At 41.9% G+C, this 22,485-nt stretch overlaps 1 protein-coding gene across 2 annotated transcripts in view; it reads left to right on the plus strand.

The window, feature by feature from the left end:
- The first annotated feature begins 1,233 nt into the window (after positions 1-1,233).
- TBC1D9 (TBC1 domain family member 9) overlaps positions 1,234-22,485 on the plus strand; it is a 53,854-nt gene continuing 32,602 nt past the window's right edge. For both annotated transcript variants that reach the window (XM_074588916.1, XM_074588917.1), the window contains exons 1-2: positions 1,234-1,731; positions 17,987-18,097. In XM_074588916.1, coding sequence (XP_074445017.1) covers positions 1,605-1,731; positions 17,987-18,097 — 238 coding nt within the window. In that variant the 5' untranslated portion in view covers positions 1,234-1,604. The remainder of the gene's footprint in view (positions 1,732-17,986; positions 18,098-22,485) is intronic.

A 22,485-nucleotide genomic window follows, 5' to 3' on the forward strand; every position in this document is an offset into this window, starting at 1 on the left:
AATCTGCGATAAATTCAAAAGGGTGAAGAAGCTCTTCTGCATTGCCATTTCGATTGCAGTCTAACCCTTAGTGACAATGACAAATATTCCCCATGGTGCAGCATGACCGACAGCACTATGAATTAAACGTTCATCAGAGACAGTCACTTCCCTCTCCTGAACTTTTTACCTACACGGTAGCAGCCGCATGACCTCAGATGAAGTCACTTCTCCCATGACTGTGTGTCCATCTCCACATGAGCACTGGGTAACCAGCTCCACGCCAGCACCAGGCAATGAAAGGCTAAACTCTACTGTAAAGCTACAGCCTGTGTATGAAATGTTTGTGCTTGGAATGCAGTTTTAATATTTTCTTTGGGGTTTAATTTACTCTTCTCAACACCTATAGTAAACCAAAGATAAGTATTTGATCAGAGTAACAGTTTTCTGACTAAAGGGAGGCCAGGAAGACAAACTTGGGAAAAAAATAAAAAAAAAAATAAAAAAAAAAAATTCCCTGCCCATGGCAGGGGTGTTGGAATGAACTGATCTTTAAGGTCCCTTACAAGCCAAACCATTCTATGATTCTATAAAACATGTTATCTGTACATACTATATACCCTCCAAGTGTGCTTGGCATACCTGCCAAATGTACCGGTTTATTTTAGGGCTTTTCTGACCCTCAGAAACTTCCCCCAGCCTTAGGCAGCAGGCACGATGTGGCCTCCAGAGGCAGAGGTGAGTGTCAAAAGCGGTGTTGGCCACGGCAGAGAAGGGGTAACATCAGAAGGGGTTGTGGCAAGAGGCCAGCCCCCTTGCCTGCTGTGTGTGGATGGCCTCCTCCACAGCCGAGGCCGTAGCCCTCTCTTCCTTTCGATACCGACAACTGCGACGCGGGGCCGCCGTGCCGCCGCCACCCGCAGGTAGGGCCGTCCGTGGCGACGGCCAAGCTGAGGCGACGGACCCCCTTGAGGCAACGGTCCCCGCCCTGAGGTGACGGCCCCCCTTGAAGCGACGGCCAAGCTGAGGCGACGGCCCGCCTTGAGGCGATAGCCACCCTTGCGACGACGGCCGCCCTGAGGCGACGACACCCCCTCTGAGGCGACGTCCGCCGCCGGGCGCACTCCGCAGCCCCGCCCCCCGTGCCCGGCGCGCGGCGGCCCCGCCCCACCGCGCGCGCAGGTGCGGGCAGCGCGGAGCGCGTCCCCGCCCCGCCCCGCCCCGCCCGGCAGCGCGAGCGGCGGCGCGCGGGGTGCGGGTGCCCGGCGGCTGCGCGCGGGGCGGGCGGGCTGCGGGGCGGCCGCCGCTGATGCCGCTGCTGCTCTCGGCGCTGCGGCCGGTGCTGCCGGGGCCGCCGCCGCCGCCCTTGGCCGCTGCGGCCGCCCCTCTGCGCCCGGCGGTGGGCGGGTAGGTAGCGGCGGCGGGGGCCGCGGGGGCATGCGGCTGCCGTCCCTCCCTCCTTCCCTGCGCCCGCCGGTGCCCGCGGGGCTGCGCCGTCCGCCGCCGCGGCGGCCGGGTATGGTGGTGGTGGTGGCGGCGGCGTCTCATGCGGACGGTGCGTGCGTGAGTCACCGCGCCCCGCAGGCGGCCGGCCCGTGGGGCCGGCCTTTGTCTGTGCCGGGAGCATGTGGGTGAACCCCGAGGAGGTGCTGCTGGCGAACGCCCTGTGGGTGACGGAGCGGGCCAACCCCTACTTCATCCTCCAGAGGAGGAAGGGGCACGGAGGCGATGGCGGCGGCGGGGGACTGGCAGGTAAGAGCGGCAGCGGCCGGTGTCCCGGGGAAGGCGGGGCGGGGCCGCGTTTCGCCTCCTCTCCCTCAGCTGCTCCCCCGGGGTGGCGGTGCGTCCCCGCGGTGTAACGGCCCTCGGGGGGGGGACAGCCGCTGTGGGGCGCGGGGGGCTGCAGGGGACCCACCGCCCCGAGGCGACGGGCCTCCCACCACCGAGGCGACGGATCCCCCCCGAGGCGAGGGCCGCCCTGAGGCGACGCACCCCCCCGCCCCCGAGGCGACGGGCGCCCTGAGGCGACGGATCCCCCCGTGAGGCGGCGGCCGATGCCGGCGGCGGATGGCGCTGCAGGGCGGCGGGGGCCTCGGGCGCCTCGTTGGCGTTCGGGTGCTGCTGGGCTGTGTGGAATTACGCCGAGGTTTCCCTGGGGATTTACATGATCCGGTGCCCGATGGCATCGCGCGTCAGGGGGTGACTTGCCCGGGTCCTCGGAGGACTTTATTTTTGAACCCCTACCACATGTTGTTTCCAATGAGACCAAACCGTAATTCACAAACGCACACTATGAGAACAGATTTGCTTCTCCGTGTTCTTCGGGATGTCCTTGTGAAGTATGTTCCCTGAATGCTTCGTTTTCGATTGCTGACAACTGGAGATGCTTTTGTAGATGTTTGGGTCATATGCATCTTGGTCTCTGTAATACTGTGCGTATGTATTTGTTGAGACCTTTCATCATTTTTAGGCAACGCGTATGCATTTCTATGAGATCGGCGATACAGAACCCAATGGTGTTACCACTGGTCCTTCATCAGTTGACATAAAATAATCAAACTAATTCTTTGAAAAGCTGTGGTTTCTTCCTTATCCACTTGTGTTGCAACTAGTTCTTCAAGCTAATCAAAATAAACATATGGGCTACATCGATGTTTGGTTCAAGGTCCTGTGCATATTTACCAGGAGATTAAGTGTTTCTTCAGCCTTCGAATGCTTTATGGACTTGTAAACAATTTATAATCTAAACTAATGCACCACCGTAAAGTGTGTTTTCATGTAGGTTCTTGAGATCTTCAGTCTTCTTCAGTGCTGTATGTTGATAAACCACCTCATTCTTTCATGGAAAGTGACCAGCAGCCACTACACATTGGCTGTAGATTTTAAAAAAATTTTTTTTTATTCTTTTGAATTATGGACAGTGTTGGCAAATCCATATAAAGTATGTCTTGCCTCAGAAGTTCACCCCTGCTGTATTTACTGAGAAATTCTTTGCAGACTCTCCTTTCATGGATTACCCCCTGGCCTCCTAAGGATTTCTTCCTCTTTCTTACTGTATGTGATCTGATGAGGATTTCTTGTACATTTCTGACTTTTTTATCTTTGAAATAGATTGTTTGAGATGCCCAGTCAATTTTCCAAACATTTCTCAGTTATTGAGGGAACATTTTGAGAATTTGTGCTTTTCTCTTCAGCCTATTTCCACAGTGCATATATATGTAAGCCTTCTTGCAGTTGTATGTGTAATAGTCTGATTGATGATACCACTGTATATATGGAGAGATCACTTCTGAAGATTTAGTCCTTGGGTGGGAGTAGGATTCACCAATGTGCACTCTTTTCTTTGTGAAGGTCAGGTAATCAGGCAGCATTTGGTAGGAGTTCAGAATACAGAAATAGTTCTGACTTTGTTTCTGCATTTTTTTCACCCCCTTGGAATTTAAGGGTTTTTTGCACTGTCCCATTATTTTAGTATGTGAATGCAAGTCTGTATAGTGAATATGATTTAGAATGCAAGAGTTCTGTGTATTTTGAAAGCTGCTTTCCATGTAGCTTTTATTAGTGTCTGTGCTTTACCTGCAATTGCAGCTGCTGTGGCGTTGAGGTAATAGCAACAAGTAGCTAAACAATTTCTGGGGGTTTGTTTGTTTGTATGGGGAAGGGTTGGAAAAAAGTTGTAGCTTTTTTCAGTATGGTGCCAGAACCGTAACTAAGCAAACACCCATTACTGGCACGCAGAAAGTTATTAGTGCTTGGAAGTATTTAAAGGGCTGTACGGGAACTTGTCAGACCTTGCCATTTTATCATGTGGGATTTTGACACAGTGGTCAACAAAAGGTGTGAGAGGAAGGAAGAAAGGGATGTAGAGTGTCCAGGCCACTCGCAGCTAGGTAGGCACAGTAATAAGTGGAACTTATCATTATTTGTTTTTCGTGGAAATACTGGAATTTTACGCTGGTTGTTGTAACAGCTGTGATCTGCCTATTGAGGGACAAGGCAGGTGAAGGAAGTCAATGGATTGTTCGTGGTAGGTAAAACTGGTATTAAGGGATCAGAATAAATAAATCTGCTGAAACAGTCAACAGGGTACATTGTTTGCAATAATGATAGCATTTTTGATGACCCTATGGATGTTCTATAGACGATAATGATTCAGCTCCCATGACAGAGGTAGAGGTTATCTGATCAAAAGTAAAGAAACAGAAAAAAAGAACCTTTTGTGGATTTTTGACTTGTTTTGTTTTCTTAATTGCCCTTTCTGTAGTGACATAATGCTGAAATTTCCTCAGATATAATCTAAAAAGTTATCCACCCATGAATGTGGTATAAAATTTGGCCGGGTTGCTCTGTGGGAAAGCAAATTATTTGTCCTTGAAGTTGACTAGAAATATTGTATACAAGATTCTTGTGGTGGCAGTGGTCTGAATTTATATATGCAAGAGAGGATGTAAATACAGCTGTGACTCTTTTTTCATAGAATAGTTCAGATTAGAAGGGACCTTAAAGATCTTCTGGTTCCAACCCCCGGTCCTGGGCAGGGACACCTCCCACTAGACCAGGCTGGTCAAAGCCCCATCCAGCCTGGCCTTGAACAATTGCAGGGATGGGGCATCCACAACCTCTCTGGGCAACCTGTTCCAGTGCCTCACCACCCTCACAGGAAAGATTTTCTTCCTAATATCTCGTCTAAATCTCCCCTTGTTCAGTTTAAAACCGTTACCCCTTGTCCTATCACTCCACTTCCTGACAAGGAGTCCCTCCCTATCTTTTCTTTTGCCCCTTTTAGGTACTGGAAGGGGCTATAAGGTCTCCGCAGAGCCTTCTCTTCCCCAGGCTGAACAACCCCAACTCTCTCAGCCTGTCCTCATAGCAGAGGTGCTCCAGCCCTCTGATCATCTTTGTGGCCCTCCTCTGGAGGGCTGATCTTTTGTGATCTAACTTTTGCTGACTTGTACTCCCTCATTATTGACTCTTGAAGTCATTTGTCTTAAATTGTAAAACGACAATTGACTTTCACATTGATGAGACTATGGGCTTGATGACACGAGATGGCTTCACTGTGTAAGTTAAGCAGTGACAATGAGAAGCATTGATTCTCTGGCATTGCCCTCAGATCTAGGTTTGCTGTGAAACTAACCAGTCAGTAAACTGATCAGGGTTAAGTGCAATGCCCTTCTCTCCATCTGTGAACATGTCGAACTTCTAAGAACTTCAGCTAGGGCCACACTGTAATGCAATTGTGTTGGTCTGGTTGAAGGAAGAGGTAGAATACTTTGCCATGGGTGAACAGGAATGAAGGGGGAAGGCTGGGGACAGACCTCTTCAGACAGCATTGTGGCTGGATGCTGTGGCTGTGAAAATGTGGCTGAAGGCTGATGATCACCCTCAAAGTGGCTGCCAGATTCTCCATGTTACCTGTCCTCCATCACTTACTATCATTCTGTGGACGGAGGTTACCATCACCAGAACAAAGTCCAGAAGACCGGATCTTTTAGGTCTTTTGACATGTCTTATTCTAAAAACCAAGTAGTTTATATAGCCTTGGGTGTTGATGAAAGTAATTCTTGGTGGCTTTATGTTGAAGCAAAAGAGCAGTACTTGTGTTACCTGTTCTCCTGCATCCACTCTGAGTGCAGCAACCCTTTGCAGGAAAAGGAGCATCAGTCACTTTGGGGGAAGGGCTGAAAAATCATCTCTTTCTGCACTGATTCTCTCCTCTTGGCCTTGATTTATGTAACTTTGTTGAACAGAGAAAGCCCTCATTTAAATACTAGTTTGGACATTAGAGACATTTTCTGCACTTGAATTTTAATACTGGATTGTAACTGTTTAGAAGCATGATGGTCGTCTTGTTATGTGTTAGGATAGTGCCTAATTAGTGAGTCCCTAGAAGCCATCTCTGCTAACAAAATGTGTCCGATTAATAGTTTACTTAAGAGATACAGCTTTTTCTACTAAGCAGTATGGATCCATTTTTATACTGAGTTAAGGCCTGGACTCTTTTAAATGATTGTGTCTATGTCAGTACCAGTCACATTAATGTGACTTTCCTTTGTAAGCATGCCTTAGTTGAAGGGTTGCTTGGGTTTTGTTTTCCTTTTTAACAAAAGAAAAACTTGAAAGACTCATAAATTGGATTTTAAATTGGATTTTCATAGCTGTTCCGCAAACTTGCATTATCTTGCATCACTGCATTAATATTCCAGGACAAGGCCAAAAAATGTACTTTTCTGCTTTAAAAGTATTTGATGGTTGGTGAGCTTTCTCTATAATGAAATTGTTTCATGCCTTGCACATAATGCCATGCCTGTATTTTGCTTCTGTGTGATCCTCACTCAAGAGTTTCATCTTCCTTTTGTTCACCAACAGGGGAAAAAGTCTTTTCTTTCCTCTTATTAGTTTTCTCAAAGGTGCTGGATGTTTCTAACCCTCTCTTCTTCATACCTGTTCTGCTTCCTGCTTGTCAGCTCCCTTCCCTGGGCAGCCTGGTAGTTTGGCCTGTATGAAATACTTCCCTTTCCAGAGGGATCCAGTGTGTTACGCGGCAGCCTGCATCATGTAGAGAACATGAACCCAGATCTCTCGCATCATTTGGGCACTGTGCCCCGTGTGACCATATTACTTTCATGGATGTAAGGATCTTGAACATGTCATAAAGTTTATAGATAACTAGAAGACTCATGATTTTGTGTTACTAACTATATCTTGCATTCTGATGCAACAAATAGCTTTAAAAATGTCTCTAACTGCTTTCTGCTGTACTGTGGTAGTGCTTGCCAAACTCTTTTGTTGGCAATAATATTGCAAGGAATTAGTGCAACTGATAGTTGATGGCAGTGATGTATTCACGTAGAGCTTACAGGAAGAGAGATCGAGGGTGTGGTATGATTAGCTTGTGACTGCTGTGCTCCTTTTGCGTGTGTACATTTGTGTGTGAAGTGGAGAGGAAATTCTAAGTAATTTTGTTTAAAATGTTATTGTAAGATCTCTTTGAATCCTGAGGCAAATAAATTGTTCTTAGTTTGCAAGAACTGTTTTTAGGAGTGAATTATTTCACAGCTAGGTTATTTATGCTTACAGCTGGGACAGTGCATGTGTGAGAGATTCAGTATGAGTTTGTAAGTCCATGAGATGTTGCCAAAGATGATTCAAATGCTTGAGCAGATGGAAATTATTCTGGTGATAAAAGAAATTGATGAAGTACTATCCTTCTCCCCAGATATTTTTGCAGAAGGGGTTATCATGTATTTTCCATGTTGGAAAGGCAGAAAAGAGAGGTTCTGAGCTCGGCTGGCTGATGCAAACCTTCAATGTCAAATCTAACGTAATTTTTAATACTGTGACAGTGTTCTAATTCAGAACACTTTTCTGCAGCCTTGCTGGACAGCTCAATTAGTAGCTTAAATTTGGAGATAAAATTCCATCTTGCTCTCAACCTCTCAATTCAGAGGGTTGAGGAAGAGGTTGCTTGAAAACCTCTTTATACTTAAGATTTAGAAAAGCTTTTGACCAGTATATCATCTGCCTGATGAAAGCATGGTACGTACTTTAACAAACTGGACTCTTTCTAGCCTTGTTGACTCAAGCAGTTAGAATTTTGCATGTCAAACTTGGTACACTTGAGTAGAAAGCATGTGATTTCTGATACTTGAAATACAGTGTTTATTGAAATGCATGCAATTAGCATAACTGACATGAGTGGTCAGTCTGTCCATCAGCTTTCCATGTTCATTTTGACTCATGGGGTGGAAAATAGTCTCTTCAGCTCCGCTCTGTCATTTGGTGTTACACCAAATCTGCTCTGATGCTGCCCAGCTTCTCCTTAGGATCTGTTGTGGGTGTGTTTGCTTCTTCACACTAGTAGATTTCCACTTCAAGAGGACATGCAGATGTCTAGGGTTGAAAAGCTGATTGATTCTCCGGATTGACTCATGAGTCTTTCTGTTGAATTCCCAGATGCTTTCACGGGTGCTTAATTGGAAGGTGTCATTTCCTGCCCAGTGCTTCTCTTGATCTCCGGTTCTTACAGGCAATGCACTGTTTGCACAGATACAGTGCCTGAGATGTTGCTTGGTGTAGCTCTGGTTTCTGTACTGTAATGCTTCTTGGTCAAAGACTTTCCTTGATGTTAATTTGTCTTTCATGCTTTGAGTAGTATGACCCATCAAGGCCTCTGAGCTGAGCTGTCATATGCCGTTTTTGCCTTCTGACATAATGTTGTTGCTTGAGACATGGAATTCAAGGGTGGCCTGCTGTTTCTCCTGAGATCTCTCTTTGTGTGAAGCCCTGTTGGAAATGTCATGTGGAATCACAATATAGTAAGCAATAAATGTCTATGCCTCTCAGTAATTTTCTGCGTTATACTAGAGTTTGTATTGGCTTAAAGGTTTTTTGGTGTTACTCTCTGGTCCCACGCTGAAAGGTACAGAGAAAATAGCACTTCTTCACATCAGTTTCCATATTTCCATCACTCCACTGTCCAATTATGTGTCCTTGTAAGAATATATCATATTTCACAGAGGTTTGGGCCCTTGACAGTTTCAGTCAGAGTTCTATAGAATTAAAAAGGTTCCACGAGGGGTATGCTGGTATATACTCTCAAACGCTTTTGAAAGTTAATTAAAACATATGTATTCTTATATGATTGTTCTTGTAAATATTTGGTATAGGCAGAATCCATTCAGCTTTCTCTGTTCTTTCCTGAGATCTGCAACCTCTGCTTTTTTTAATCCTTCATAGTAGTACAGCTTTTTCCTGTAATACACAGGAGTTGTTGCTGCCACTGGCTTTGCTAAAGTATGACAATACAAGGTGTATAAAGGCCTGTAAGCATTTGACTGAAATCTTGCTTTTCTTTAGCTCTTTGATCACTAATCATACTTCTGATGTTTGATCAATGTTGATATTCAGTAATCTATGCTTGCATTTTGCCTTTAAAGGTGGTGCTGAGGTGGGCTTAGGTTCTGAGGGACTTCTTCAAAATCTTTCCATTTGTTTTCTTTTCAAAAGAAAGGTTGTAAGCATTTTCTAGGCCCAGTTTCCAATTGTTCTTTTTTTTTTTTTTTCCTGAAGTTTCCAGATAGGGATGTATGAATTCCTACTACATCATCAGTCTTAGTTTCAGCTTAATGTACTTTTGGTTCTTTCCTCACAGTCCTGTCTTGTGCTTCCCCTCAGTGTTTTCCAGTATTTTACTAGCCAAAATTCTTGGGATTTTCTGTTCAGCATCATTCCTTTCCCTGGTAAAGTGCCTCCTCTGATAGCATATTGAAATTTGATCTATCTGCAGGTATTCAGTCAGCACAGTTAGAATTTGAATATTTTTTTCTGAAAATATTGCTTCTCTTCATATTTAGCTTGTATTTGACCATGCTGTGCTTCAGGACTCTTCTTTAGTTCAAGCTGAATTTACTGCCCACACTAGTTCTCAATTTTTACCATTGATTTTGTTGGCTAGATTCAGTTTACAGTTGTTTTTCTTAGCTTAATGGTGGTGGTTGTTGGTCCCTGTTTTGTTTTCTTCATTTGCTCATACTTCCTTGATTTCTTCTTTAGTCTTCTATAGTTTATCCAAATCTTACGTTCATGCAGATGTAGTTGATTTAAACTTTGCTCTTAATCATAGAGTTGTTAGGGTTGGAATTGTTAGGGTTGGACCTTAAAGACCACCTAGTTCCAACCCCCTCCCGCTAGATCAGGTTGCTAAGAGCTCCATCCAGCCTGGCCTTAAAAACTTCCAGGGATGGTGCTTCCACCATCTCTCTGGGCAACTTGTTCCAGTGTCTCACCACCCTCATGGTGAAGAACTTCTTCCTAACGTCCAGTCTGAATCGACCCGTCTCTAGTTTTAATCCATTCCCTCTGGTCCTACCATTACCCGACATCCTAAAAAGTCCCTTACCAGCTTTCTTGTAGGCCCCCTTAAGATACTGGTAGGCCACAATAAGGTCTCCCTGGAGCCTCCTTTTCTCCAGACTGAACAACCCCAACTCTCTCAGTCTGTCCTCATAGGAGAGGTGCTCCAGCCCTCTGGTCATCCTCACGGCCCTTCTCTGGACACATTCCAGCATCTGTTTAATTTGCTTATGCTACTCTGAGAGAATATGGGATACTTAAAAAGAATTAGTTTTGAGTAACACTTTGAGTAACACTTTCCAACGCTTATAAATACTTACAGGGTAGATAGCCTGGCCCCATCCTCCTGATCTTTTTAGTGGTGCCCGGGGACAGGACAAGAGGTAATGGGCACAAACTCGAGCATAGGAAGTTCCACGTAAACATGAGGAGGAACTTCTTTACTTTGAGGGTGGCAGAGCCCTGGCACAGGCTGCCCAGAGAGGTGGTGGAGTCTCCGTCTCTGGAGACATTCAAAACCCACCTGGACACGTTCCTGTGTAACCTGCTCTGGGTGACCCTGCTCTAGCAGGGGAGTTGGACTAGGTGATCTCCAGAGGTCCCTTCCAACCCTATGATTCTATGAGTGAAATTCAGTAACTTCCCTGCTGTTTTGGTCAATGGTACTCGATCATGCTTTTCGTAACTGCTTTGTTGGGTTTTTTTAACAAATTTATGAGTAAATGTTAATACCATACCTTGAAGGCATTTGTTAACTCCATCTATAATCTTCTCACTGTTTCTCCATCGCTTCATGTAGTCTGGTGCGATGGACATGTGGTATAAAATTTATTTTCTTTAGGTGTGTGAGCTTATTTGTTTGGGTTTTTGTCCAAATATCAATTTCCTCTGTGATGTAAGTGTTCACATACCTGTAGCTGTCTGTCATGTCCTGTCAGTGCTCATCCCTCAGCCTTTTCCTACTTCTGCTAGGTTTTTGTTTTAGGTCAAGTTTAGTGGGTTTGTTTCTGGGAACTTATTATTTGGATGTATTATTGTGGGAGTTTCTGCAGCTGGATGCTTCATGATCTACAAACTGGTCCTCGGTGGAAATAAAGGCAATTCTATTGCTCTGTGTGTATGTGTCAATATGTAGTGATAGATACAGATTGCAATGCACGTTCTGGTAATATTGATGAATGTGATTACATCTTACAAAGATTAGGGCCCTTCAGCTTAGCAGACTGAAGTTACGGAAAGTTCTAAAAGCTGAAAGTCTAAAGCCAGTCAGTTTTAGGTTTGAGTTAAGATATAGATTTTTACAGGGATGGTCATGAGTTGTTCAGACACCTTGACAAGTGCAGTAGTAGACAAATTAAGATATTTGGATATTTGGAAGATAATCTAATTTCATCAGAATTGTTAAACTTGAAGGGAGGATGAAAGCTTTATCCCTTGCTACTGCTTTATCCTGCAGTAGTAAAGCCAGTTCATCGCATCAGCCCTTCCTGAGCTTTTTTTTAAAGATTAGTGATTAAGTTTTCAGTTGTCTCATTCATCAGCCTGAAGACAGAAAAAGCGAGTACTGTTTTTGCTGCTTGTCTTGCTAAATGTCAGTAGAGTGACAGTACTTCCTCAAAGTCAGTTTCATTGAACATGTTTGAAAACTGGTGTGCAAATTAAAAGGTGGCTGGGCAAATCAGTGCTCTATAAAACTGCCTTGGTAGAAAGAGAGAGCAACAAAGGCAGGTGTTGGGGAAGACTTAACAAATCTTAGGTCTTGATTTCAGAGGAAGAATTAGTTTTTCTTGATACTGCAGTACATGTCCATACAAGCCAATGCTATATAACCCACATGGGAAGACAGTTATCAAGTAAGTATTTACAGGTTATTTTGCTTTCATTTATATGAATGAACACCTATAAAACAAAACTGTATAGCCCTTCATAAAGTTCCAAGGGTGGTGTTCACAACTAAGAGGTTATTTTCATACTTCTGTGAATACTATTACCGGGATTGGTATTTTAACATTGTAATTTTTTTTGAATGGTGTATAATACTTACTGTTCATTTAGGCTCTCCCATGAAATAAAATCAAATAGAATCAACCTTCACCTTTAAAAGGATTTGTCCATAGTATTACCCATGGAGTTCAGATTGTTGCTCTACGTTGAATTTTGACAAGTAATTGGATGACCTCATCCTGTAATAACAAATGAGAGGGATAATCACATAAACACACGGACTGCCTTCAGAAAGAATGGAAGAGTGATGATTCATTATAGTTACTAGGAAAAACAATAGCTTATGCTGTACATTTTAGCTGTATGTTGTTATGAGTTATTGTTTTTATAGTCCAGGAAGTAACACTTAAACGTTAGGAAGAGTTTATTCATTGTCCATTAATTCAATATAAAACGGAATGCTCAGGGTGCAAATATGACTTAAGTCAACCCTATTGATCAAGGCTTTCTCAGAAATCGGGTGACATCTACAATCCAGATAGGTCCCTTGGATGTTTCAGGTTTATGACCAGAGCTTGTTATGTGTCCATCTTACTTTAGTGGAAAGAGAAGGGGTCATTGGCATGCTTTAAAGTTCGGGAACCGTTTAAGCAGTATGTGTTTCAGTCAGTGTTGGAATGTCACAATGCCTGTTTTGAGAAATTCTTACTAATGACACATGTGACATTGCAAGTCTTCCTAGTTGTGGTGTTGAGCTCATACACAAACAGACTGCTTACATCCATGGGACTATTTGAGTGATAGCTCATGAGCATGACTCCAAGAGTCACAGTCTGACCTGTATTATTAAATATTAGCTCTTTTGGAGGATATATATTTGCTCTACATGCTAAAAAGACACATGCTGTTTGTTTAGATATTTTTGAGATAAAAATCTCTTAAAAGAAGGTGTCTTGAGAGACTGTCAGGCGGTAGATTATATTAGTGTAGAGCTGGGAGAAGGATGTGTCACGGCAGGGCTTGGCTCTCAGGAGCCAGGTGAATAACTAACACATGCTTGTCATCTGGCAAACTGGAGGAGGGGAGAGTGTCCCTGGGTGGAAGCGGCACCAACTGTGGAGTGACCTCCTTCCAGCCCTAGGCAAGGTTTGATGCAAGTTGCCTGTGACACTGAAAAATTGATGTATCACAGGTCACTGGTGTATGCTGAAAGCACCTCGAGTCTGAGGACTGTGTGGTTAATGCTGAACGGGAAGTGTCACTGTCCAATACTCTCACAAGCCTTTTGATTGTGTTTGCTGTGCAACAAATCCATGGCTGCTGGTAATTTTTAAGGTCTCAGGTGTCATTATTTATTCTCATTCACAAACAGCAGACAAATCGGCTTTGGTGTTTTAATAAGGGGCGCTAGAGTTAATATATAATCCAGGTCTTCACTCCCGATCAGGTAATCCAATTTAGTTTAAGAACCCTGTGTATTTTAGCAGGTAAAACACTGCAGGCTTACAAACATAATCATAAGATTGCTGTCAGGGATACTGTAGAAAGGTGATAAAGACCACTTGATCTTTGTATGTGTTTTATTTAAATCAAAGCGTGACATTTTGTGAAAGAGGGTACTGTTTGTCAGCAAGAAAATCCTTTTGTAATAAAAAAGATTGTTTATGCGTAAGGTGCATAAACTTATTTTTCCTTTAAAAACACCAGTAATTGGTGTTTTGCAAAGAAACTTGCAAGTTCTTATGAAAGACAAAAAAATAATCATTAGTTATATTTTAAAAGAAAGAAAAGAAAGAGGGAGAAATATTCCTGCAGCAAAGATCGATGCTACAGATATCCAAACAGATGAAAGCACTGTGGCTTATTACAGGTATTTGAGTCCATGTACTCTAAAGTGTGTGTATTTTCAATGGTGATAACTTAAAATGTACCAAGTTGATTCTGCTGCAGGTCATTCCTTGGTTTCATTATCATTTGTGAGCAATTTGTAATCAGTCAGGACTGTTAAACTATCTGGAAAGCTGGTCTCCGAAGAGCAGAGAGTGCAGTGGTGCTTGGAAGAGTCTTAACTGGCTGAATCAATTGACTTAGTTTTCAAATCAAGATGACCTGCCTTTCTGGAAAATAACCTTTGTGCAGGTAGAAATCATTTGGCTCAAAGAGGGTCTGTGTTATGCAGGAGATCAGGCTGCATGTGGTCATAATCCCTTCTAGCAAAAAAAAAATTGAAAATTGGTTGCTAGTGTAGATACAAGTACAGTAAATCATAAGTTAATGCATGAAAACAGACTACTAATCTGTATGCTTTGTGCAGTGGTTGTAGGCTCCCCCTCCAGTGTACGACTAAATGTGAGGCACAGTGGTCAGATAAGTAAAATGCAGTATGATTTCTTCCTTCAGCATAAATTGCATCAGGTAACTGAACCCCTTTCCAGTAATACCCTCTAGTGCCTTGTGTGTCCTTCCAGTAACATGATGCAAGAGCAATTGCCCAGGCCCCCTAGCCAGTTGTGGCTTTGTATTCCCTAGTTTCAGATATTACACTTCACTGCTTTTCCTCCTATGTTTTACAGAAAAGAAATAAAATATTGAACAGATTTATGGACCTTTGCTTTAGAACTCAAGTTTGCAAAAGAGGAAGCTGACTTTATTCAAAAAGTTGTATCAAACAGGCATTATCCTTCCCTTTTCCCTTCCTGCCCCACATATGTAGGTATGGTTGCTCTAGACATTTGGCATGCGCGTCTGATGGGACTGTTCCTCGATATAAAGTTATTTGTGCTTGAGTGCCTTCAGGATTGGGGCTGTCATCAGTTAGCCAGTCACTAATCCCACAGACTTTAACGCATACTTTAAACCTTTGCTCATGAAAACTGCTCGCTTGAACAAGGTCTTGCAGGTTTAGCATTCTTACATTGGAAATTTCTTCCCTTGTTTCACTATGTAGTCATAAACCTGATGAAATAATGGGGAAAAAAATTGCAATCGGTGTAGTCACATGATTTGATGCCTGGATAATTCACTGGCTCTTGCCCAAGGACCAGTCTAATCTAAGGAGTATGATTCTTTGTTGCCTGTTCTGTTTCTATAGAAACTTTTGGTTACTTATTTCTTAATCATGTCTCAAAAGGTACTTGCTATATGAAGAATTAATGAACAGTATTAAAAGAAATTGTTGGGTTTGTTTCTTTCTCGGTTTGTTTTTTATTTCTTTATTTATTTTATTGTGATCACTTCATGTAGAAATTCCTCAGAGAGATTATCAGTTTGAACTGCTGTGATTTCATTCTGGTTACATCACGTCTGCATTACAAAAAACAAAAACAAAAAAAACAAAAAAAAAACCCAAAAAAACCCCCCAAAAAAAACGAAACAAAAAACTGAACAAAAAAAAACACCCAAAAAACCCACACAAACGCAAAAAACCAGCACTGACCTACAATGCAAAATGGAACAGTTCCTGAAGGACAGCAAATGGGGGGATAGTTGTGTGATTGCAAGAGTAAAAATTAATTGGCTTTAATGTATATAAGAACACATAAATTATTTTTTAAATGTCACATGTATCATCTAGCAAAACAGCCATTTCGTGGTATAGGTAAATTTTACTGTGTGTTGCAATTACCTTTGTAAGCTAGACTTTGAATTTCCTTCGGGTCTTCTGGAGTTCTGTGAATATTCTTCCTTTAACCTCACTGCATGGATATTTCTACAACCTGTTTCCATTGCTGAAAGGGCACTGGGCAACTCCTACTTACTGGACCAGTGGAAAGTATTCTTTTCTTTTCTTTTCCTTACCTACCTCCCATCTGTTGTTTCAGTGCTGGCTGGTCTCTTTTGGTTGGTTTGTTGTTTTGTGTTGTTTGTTTTGGTTTTTTTTATAGTGCTCTCCACATTTCTTGAATACACTGCTCTATCTTATGTTTTTTCTGTTTGGTGGGACAGGGGGATGTTCCTCTCCTATCTCCCGTGTCTTGGGGAGAAGGAGGTAGGATGGGAAGCTCCTCATAGCTTGCTGTTGCCATACAAGTCACTACGTTTGTTCTGGTTCCCTGACCCTACCTGTGTATCCCAGTTTTTACAGCTGCAGTGCCCTCCTGGAACTAGTGGCATAATTGGTCGGCAGGAGCACCCACACACCAACAGATTTGGAAATACAGCAGGAGGAGAGAAACAACCATATTTTTAAAGATTACAGGGACTTAACAGTGTATCTGTACCTCACAGAGAAGATCACATTTGGCTAACATACAATTTTATTTAGATATTACATCACGCTTATTGCTTATTTAGTACTGTCAGTAGACACGTGAAGCTGGAAAGCATGAGGAATCTTTGGCATAAGCCCTGCTATATGTTTGCAGCAAACCCAGATGATTAACGCAGTGTAGTGTCTGGCTTGGTCTGCACTCCATTTCAGCAATACTCTTGAGCTCGATAGTAGCTTTAAGCCTTTGAGGCTCTTTGCCCGTGGTTGAAGCACACATGTGCTTTCTGGACCAGGGCCATACTGGTTTTGTGAAGCTAGAATGGGGAATACATTTAACAGAAAAAGAAAGTTTAAAGGAACATTATAACCTTCTTCAGTCTCTTGTGCTTGAAAGGAGTCAAGGTGTATCTAGGAGGGCTGATGGAAGTTTGATCAGGGGCAGCTTGTCAGTGTACACCAGTAATCAAAATGCATGAGGGATGAAGGTTTAAGATGGCAATGGGAACAACTAAAGCTAGTTAGACTAATGAACATTGGGATATTTTACATCAACATTCTGTGTCATAAGTTATAACCAGTTAACACTGATTACTAGTGACCTGATGTTGTGTTCAGACTTGTTTCTCCTGTATTTCAGAATGCTTGGATTGAAAACTGGTGGGTATTAATGCGTTGGGCATGAAGAGGTTACATTTAATCTGGCCTGTGAAGATCTGTATAAAAAAAAAAAAATAGAAAACGTAGAATAGGGGAGTACAAAATCACTGATAGTTGGAGTAGTTCCAAATAGCAGTTTCAGTTCAGATTTAAGGGGTCTGTTAAGATGGAAAAAGGTAGTGCATTTATGTCATTGTGATGCATAAAGCAAATCTGAAAGAAGAACAGCAAGGGAAGCAGTCTTCTGTACCAGTTATGACAGTGCAGAATGAGGAACTACTGAAACTATGACAGTAAATGATGAAAATAGCCACGAGAACAGAATTTTAACAGGAATGTTTAGAATGTTGGGGGTTTTTTTGTGTGTGCAGTTTATTTCAGCTGTTTAAAAAAAAATAATTTCCACCTCAATAAATATTTGCAGGAAAAAAAAAATCTTTGAAAGTTCATCCATCTGTTTTCAGTATGTGAATTTGCTGAGAACTTCAGTATGAGAATTTAAATCTGACATCTCTGGAGGGGAGAGAAAAATTCTCTGTGAAGGTGAAAAGGGGGAAAACTTTTACATCTTTTAAAAATAAATAGCGATTCTTGTGGGAGATGGTTTGGGGGGGATAGAGTTTTGGTTTGTGTGTAATAGGATCTAGACTTTGTGGAAATATAGTTAGGAATTATTGGTAGCATTTGGTATGCAACTGTTGATGTCCCCCTCAATAGCAAAGAATTTTCAAAGCTACTTCGGGAAAACAGTATGGCTTTGTCTTTTTCTGTATCCTTTCAGCTGAGAAAAAGCTTGATTGTTAGGTATTTTGATCCTTTCTACCCTAAAGAATCAGACCATTAAGTAGCATAATTATTTTTGCTGAAAGTCTTAGTTTTTCCTATCTGACATTTGAGTTTTGAACTCTTATGGGGTTTATTGTCCGGAGGGTTTTGTTGTTGGTGTGGTGGGGCTTTTTTTGTTGGTGTTCTGTGGTTTGTTTTTTTCCCCCCCAGAGCTTTAACAGTATATGAAACACAGGAAAGGATTAAATAACTTTTAAACATGGTTTTATAAAACAGCTACCTTCTGCTTTGCTTCAATTTGTCTGCCTTTATGCTAGGATCAATGTATAGTTAAGGGTTGAAGTCTTGTTGAACTACAGATTTTTCCCTGTTGAGTTGCTTTCCCTCTTTACAACATGAGGGGAACAAGTGTGGGGATGAATAGGTCTGCATTTTGCTGTGGAAGGTGAAATGGGGGGCGGGGCGGGGGGGAGGGGGAGGAGGTTGCTGAGCCCCCTCCTGTGGGATCTTGGATGATCCATCACTGCGTATTCATCAGAATTTCCTGTTCCATAGGTCTCCTTGTGGGTACTCTGGATGTCGTGTTGGACTCCAGTGCCAGAGTGGCACCGTATCGAATTCTCTACCAAGCACCAGACTCCTTGGTCTATTGGACTATTGCCTGTGGTAAGGACAAACATACTGACATGTGGATTTTTATTCTTCCTGGATGCTGTGTCACACAACTAATAGAGCATCCTGCCTGCTGAGCACAGTCATTTCAGGACAAATAAATGGGTCAGGATGAAAACCTGCTCTAGTGGTTAAATTGAGAAGCTCCAGAACTTCTGATATTCAGACCTTGAACGCCAGCATATGTGTATGTGTTATGCACAATAGCAGAGCAAAACTAGAGATGGCCATGGAGCAGGGACAGAAACCTCTGTTACTTCCCGCCCTTCATCTCCCAAAAATGTTCCCAGACAAGCAGTCTAGTGTCAGTCCCTCCTCCTTGCATGATCTTCTCCATACCCATGCCTCGCTCCTATAGCACTTCTTAGTGCTTAGAAATTCAGCAAGGTGGTAGCTAGGTTAGAGTTAAATACAGAAGTGTATATTCTTACATAGATGCAACAACTCTTAAGAGTTTTGGTCTTTAAGGCTCAAACTTTGACAGATCCAACTGTAAGACTTTCTTCTGACGCTATAGTAGTTGGTGAGGTCAATGAAGTAGATATTTTGGTACATTAAATAGGAGTTTTGCATCCATCAGATCCTGTAAATACCAAATGTTTATTTCTGTGGTCAGGTGCCTATTGCAAGTAGCATAAAGCAGTGTGTAGTTAGTCTCTGGTTCTGTTTGCTGGCTCTGAAAATAGTGTTATTTAGCTTTGATTCGCTAAGTTTATAAGGTCAGATCCTCAGTTTGATAGTATTGCTTTTTGGTCTTAGCAAATGAAAATTTTTGAATGCAACTCCTCTAGCTCTAAAGTTTCAAACACCATTTTAGGCAGCAGCCAGAACTCTGTTCATTTGAAAGAAAATTGAAAAAGAGGACAAATGAGAAGTGCATACATGCCTGTCATGTCTTTAATAGACTGGTAACTTCCAGCACACCCAATGCTGCCTGACATTCAAAAATGCTAGTTAGTGAAGCTGTAGACTTCTGGCCTAACAGTGCCCTCTCATCTGTGCCCATTCTCCCAAATAAAATTTGACATTTAGGTTATTTAGGTAACTTTTCCTCTAGACAAATCCTCTCTCTTGGGAAGGGGAGGAGGAATGGATGAAGGTTTGCCATAGATCTAATAATTTTAGCAGTTCAAAGCAGGCGCTATTCTTATGAGCATATGATTTGTGTGTCTGGCAAAGGTGGTATCAAAGCTCTGTCATGTTCTGAATCCAATAGGAAGTTTTTTAATAGCTCATCTTAGCACAAGTATTTCTTGCTACTTTTGATGGTATTAGACCTAAAAAAGGGCATAGATTTAAACTGCTGTTTTTCCCTCTGCTCCTATTACTACCAACTCACTGAAGATTTTAAAATTCATATAACACAATTTGCCTTTAGTGACAGCTAATAGTAATAGTAAAAACGGATATTAATGAAATTGTCAATATTGTGAAGGTCATTTCCAAATCTTCATTTAACTGCCGGCTTTGTACTGTCACCTGCTCTACTGTGACCAGAAGTAACAAGACCTTGCATGTCAGCTTTCCATGGACCTCAGTCACGAAAAAGAAGGGTAAAAGCAGTTGCCGGTATGTTTAGTTACACTATTTGTGCACATACAGAGGTAGTTGCAAGTGCACATACAGTCCCTTCTCCCCTTCACCCAAATGTCAGTGTGCAGCAATTTGTAACCACCTCTGTCCCATAAATTTGAAAGGGGCCAGCTGAGGGCACAAATTTTCTGCTGTTTGCAGACTCCCTTCCAAAGAAAATAACATACCACGAAGCTCTCAACAAAATAGTGTTTCTTCAAAGATACTTGTACTGTGCACACATTCAGAAATTATTTTTTTAAGACTTTGGAAATAGGCCAGGTGACTTTTCTGTAAGTGCATTTGCAGGATTTTTGCATGACACCTATAGACAGTTACTATAATTTTATACTTTCAGTGTGTGTCCTCAGATAACCAGAGGCACAAAATCAAAGGCAGATGAGTTACAGCCCCACAATAAACAAATGTACCACGTGTGTAGAAATGTATGTATGTTGCTGAACTGTGAGGGTTTTGTTTCTCTTCTGTGACAGATATTGCAGGTTATATGTAGAAATATGGTACTCTGCTTATATTTAAGCATGCTCTTCAATTATGAATTTTAAGCTTAATTGAAATTGCTAAAGTGGTTAACATATATATCTGTGCTTCCATTTTGTGGCGTGTTTCTTGAATTTTTAGCCCCCTAGTATATAGCTGGTTGATTGGCTTAGTTCTTTCTGTTAAATTATAAGACTGCACAAGCTTAGTCTTGTCACCTGAGGGGAATAGCGTGGCTCTTACAGGGAGGTAAAATTTTACAGAGACCAAATTATTTATCTATGCAACCTTGAAGCTGAGCAGTCCAGTGTTGCCTAAGGCTCTGTGCTGTGGTTATTTTATGAATTTGCAACTAAAACATTTCCTTCTGAACTGATCAAGGGCTGTTACCATTATACAGGTTACTAAGGGATTTGGCTACATTTAGGTATGCAACTCTGATTTGTCCTGCATTGTACAGCTGTCCCTCCCTGTTGCTTAGGGGTAGACTGCTGGTTGTTTGGTACTTGTAATCTCTTATTTTTACATAAATTTGTCATATTCTCCTCTGCCTTCCATAAAGCAATAGTCTCTGTCTTCAGTAAGTAGCTATACAGAGTGACTAGAAGAAGTGTGATTATTTCCTGGTTCATTCATGCTGCCTGACGTTTGGTCTTGTTCTGTACAAGACTATTCGGAGGGTAAGAAATAATCCAAGGGGTTTTGTTTGCTCTAAAACGACTATTTAGGTTATGTTTAGACCCCAGATTTTTTTATAATTAATTTTGCGTATGAATTTTCTTGGGTATTAACTCTACTGACCTATGCTGTATGAGAACTCTAACTGGTAGATCTGAGGCTTTATAGCTTTGTAAAGGAGGCTTGTTAACAGCACTTTCTCCAGTGCAGTGTTGTGTTGAACATGTCACAAGTTAGAATTCTGTTTACTGAACTATACTGGAAAGAATGAGATGGATTGTTACAGGTTGAGAATAACCAATGGAAGCTGTTTCATCAGAAGTGATGAAACATAATTGATAAATGGCAAACAAGAAATAGACATCTTTAAGAAATAGTTCATCATGATAGCATGTCTGCACTGCTTGTCACTGCTTTTCAAGAGATGAGTGATTTTTCCGATGACAGTCTAGTTTTATATACATAACTCACGTATTTCATCATTGCTTTTTACAGCAGTGTAAAAGCTAAGAAGAAATAAATTAGTCTCCAGACTACCTGCTGAGTTCTAGAAAGGTCTGGTTGCATTCAGTAGTTTTAAGGAGAAGCAGCAGTGGTGATCACATGTGGTTCTGAAATATTAGTTACATATGCAGGCTATTCTACAACATGATTTATGTATCCATACTACAATTAGAATTGTGAAATTCCCCTGGGAGTTGCACAGAATGTTGCATTCTATTGCTTTCATTGGAGTTGTGTAAAGCTCTGATTGTATACTGTAGAAAGAATATTTTTTTCCCCATCATTTGTTCCTGAACAACAAGGAAAGCGATTGTTTGGTATGTATTCAAGATGGTTGCATTGAGTTCTACAAACCATAGAAACACTTAGACAGAGGCATGTAACAATTTGTGCCTATAGTGAAGCTGAAGAAGTTATTAGCAACCACTTGTTGTAATTTAGCATCTTTCTGATGGTTGCTTCACATGAGCCCTTCACTTTGTTGGGTTCCGTAGGCATTAGTTAGCAGGTACGTACATTTACTTGCTAGTTCTGAGTAAAATGAGTCAAATCTATGATTTGAACAAAAAGATGATGTAGTACTGATGCTATTTCCTGCCTGGATTAAGATACTTTTAATCAAGCTTCAGGTATAGATGTTCCTGTGTGAACACGTAATGTTTGTTTTCTGAAAACACTTAATTAAAAGTCCTAGTTTTGACGTAATTCCCTCAATATCCTTTTTTTGGGGAACAATTTTTTTCTGTGTGCTTGAATTTATTCTTCCTTCAGGGTGGGCACAGCGAGATCCTGAAGAGTACCAACATTGCAAGATGTTGAGAATGGGGTCAAAATGGAAGTTATATTTGTTACATTCCATCATAAGTAAAATAGAAGCTAAAATTTGCCTATGTAAACTCTAGTTCATACAGAAAGCTTTTTCATTCCTGTTATGTACTACTTTACAGACTACATGTATGCTGGTTCCTCAGTATCAAAGATATCTCACTTGACCCCTTTTCCTAAGGAAATTAGGGTCATCGAACTTGAGTTTATTCTTTCATCATTAAAAGTATATCACCTCTGACAACCCTCTTCCCCTAAAAAGGTACAGCTTTCTTAGAGGTCTTTCAGCACTGTTCCTTTGA

Source organism: Larus michahellis, chromosome 5 (assembly GCF_964199755.1).
Source record: "Larus michahellis chromosome 5, bLarMic1.1, whole genome shotgun sequence".
Classification (NCBI taxonomy): Eukaryota; Metazoa; Chordata; class Aves; order Charadriiformes; family Laridae; genus Larus; species Larus michahellis.